This window comes from Strigops habroptila, chromosome W (assembly GCF_004027225.2).
Source record: "Strigops habroptila isolate Jane chromosome W, bStrHab1.2.pri, whole genome shotgun sequence".
Classification (NCBI taxonomy): Eukaryota; Metazoa; Chordata; class Aves; order Psittaciformes; family Psittacidae; genus Strigops; species Strigops habroptila.
In genome coordinates, this window is record NC_044301.2 from 35277929 (window position 1) to 35280046 (window position 2118).

At 36.2% G+C, this 2118-nt stretch overlaps 1 protein-coding gene across 1 annotated transcript in view; it reads left to right on the plus strand.

Moving 5' to 3' along the window:
- The window catches only part of LOC115619018 (small conductance calcium-activated potassium channel protein 2-like), an 85900-nt gene extending 84993 nt beyond the window's left edge, over positions 1-907 (plus strand). Inside the window, exon 8 of the mRNA XM_030511033.1 lies at positions 626-907. Within this exon, the coding sequence (XP_030366893.1) occupies positions 626-907 (282 nt within the window). The remainder of the gene's footprint in view (positions 1-625) is intronic.
- The last annotated feature ends 1211 nt before the right edge of the window (positions 908-2118 follow it).

Sequence of the window (2118 nt, forward strand, 5' to 3'; positions counted from 1 at the left end):
TTCCATTTGTACTAAGCATTATGACATTTTAAAGTTTACCCCATAGACTTTCTGACACCAGACACCATTTTGTAGAGGACAGACAGATAGTGGAAGGTAGAAGTAGAGGAGCATACACTTGAGTTTTTACTCCTTGCTTTACATTTCAAAGCAATCCACCCAACTAGTCTTATTACAACAGGTTCAAGAACAGTTTAAGGAGAAAACAAGTAAATTGTTCTCTTATTAAATGTAGGAAGCTGTTTAAAAAACAGAGGAAATAGAGAAGATAAGCACACATTGCTGTGCTTTGGAACCTTTGGTCTCTTTGTGACTTACTCAACTAATTCTGTTCACAAATCCTATGATGGTGTATTTCTAAGCATCTAAACTTCCAAAAAGGTCTGGTGCTTTGTCGAATTCAATAAGAACTTGACATTTAAAATACTACTCAAAATATCAATGTTACATTTCTGATCAATAAATTTAGCACCAGTAGGGAGTCTGTCATGCATCTGCAAGTAATATAATTTCACAAGACTAGATCTTGTTAGAGTGCTCATATCTTCTTTTTGTGAAATGCGAAAGCATTTAAGAACCCTTGTAGAGTTGCACTGCATGTTACATTACATCTTTCTACTTTCAGACTCAAAACGTCATGTATGACATGATTTCTGACTTCAATGAACGAAGTGAAGATTTTGAGAAGAGAATCATTACTCTGGAAACAAAACTGGAAAGTTTAATTGGTAGCATTCAAGCTCTCCCTGGACTGATTAACCAGACAATCAGCCAACAACAGAGGGATCTCCTTGAGGCTCAGATACAAAATTATAAACATGTTACCTACAGTGCTGAGCGATCATGGTCTTTGTCAAGAAGGAGATCCTCCTCCACATCACCACCAAATTCATCTGACAGTAGCTAGAAGGGAATAAGTTAATCACAAAAAAAAAAAAGGAAAAAAAAGAGTTTGCCATCATATGGCCAATATTTTAGCTTTTAATATAAAGCCCTATGGTTCTAATCAGTGTTATCTTGGTTCTGATGTTGGAATCCTGGAAACCTGGACACAACATTTAAGGCCAAAGTGGGTGAAAAATGTTCCTGTCCCCCTCAGATGCACTTATCACTATATTAGATCATTACTCCTGTAATTTCACTAACTTTTTATTCATGCACTCCAAACAAACTTTATTACTACAGTATATAATAATAATAAAAAGGTGACTTTCTGCATATATTTGCTTGGTTACTTGGACTTTAACCGTTAAAAAAAAGACTTAATTCTAAAAGTTTAAGAAAAATCAAGTGTAATTATCCTGTCAGTATGAAAACACATTCTCTAAACTTTACATTGGGGGGTGTGTGTGGAAATCAAAGCAAAAATAAAAAAAAAAATCAGTGTTCATCTAACACTGTGCTTTGTATGTATAGTCAATGTATAGTCATTTTAAAAGGTCACTGAGCTTCAATTTATGAAGTGATTAATTAAAAATATAATTTACCCTAGAAATCAGAAAGACAGTAATGCAGAAAGTCAGAGCAGAGACATGCTAAAAAAGACAGAAGAGCTGTTCTCCCAAACACACAAAATTCCATAAGCCAAATACATTACCTTTCATATTCTGAAAATCAGCACGGACTTTAGGCCTATTTATAATTAAGGCTTTGCCTTTTTGGTATAAAGTATAGAACTGATGTACTTAAGTTAAGCGATGAACATGAGTTATATCCATAGGCATTTCTTGATTATAAAAAGCTCGAGAGTTTCTCCAATGCCTCTTCTGTCCTTGGGAAAGATAATGACTTCATAGCATTCCGCCCCCCACCCGCTCATGAACAACATGGTTACATACCTTGGGAGTGATTTCTTTATAGGTGGTGGCACTTTGTGACTGGAAATAATATGCTCCATGCACAGTATTTACAGTTTTGTTTGTTTTTTGTTTTTTTTTAAGTTCATCTCTTTTGAGTTACTGTTGTGGTTTAAGCCCAGTCAGTAACTCAGAACCACGCAGCCGCTTGCTCACTCCCCACCTTCCTCCCCCCGCGCCCGGAGGGATGGGGAGGAGAATCGGAAGAATGTAACTCCCACGGGTTGAGATAAGAGCAGTCCAGTAACTAAGGTATAATACA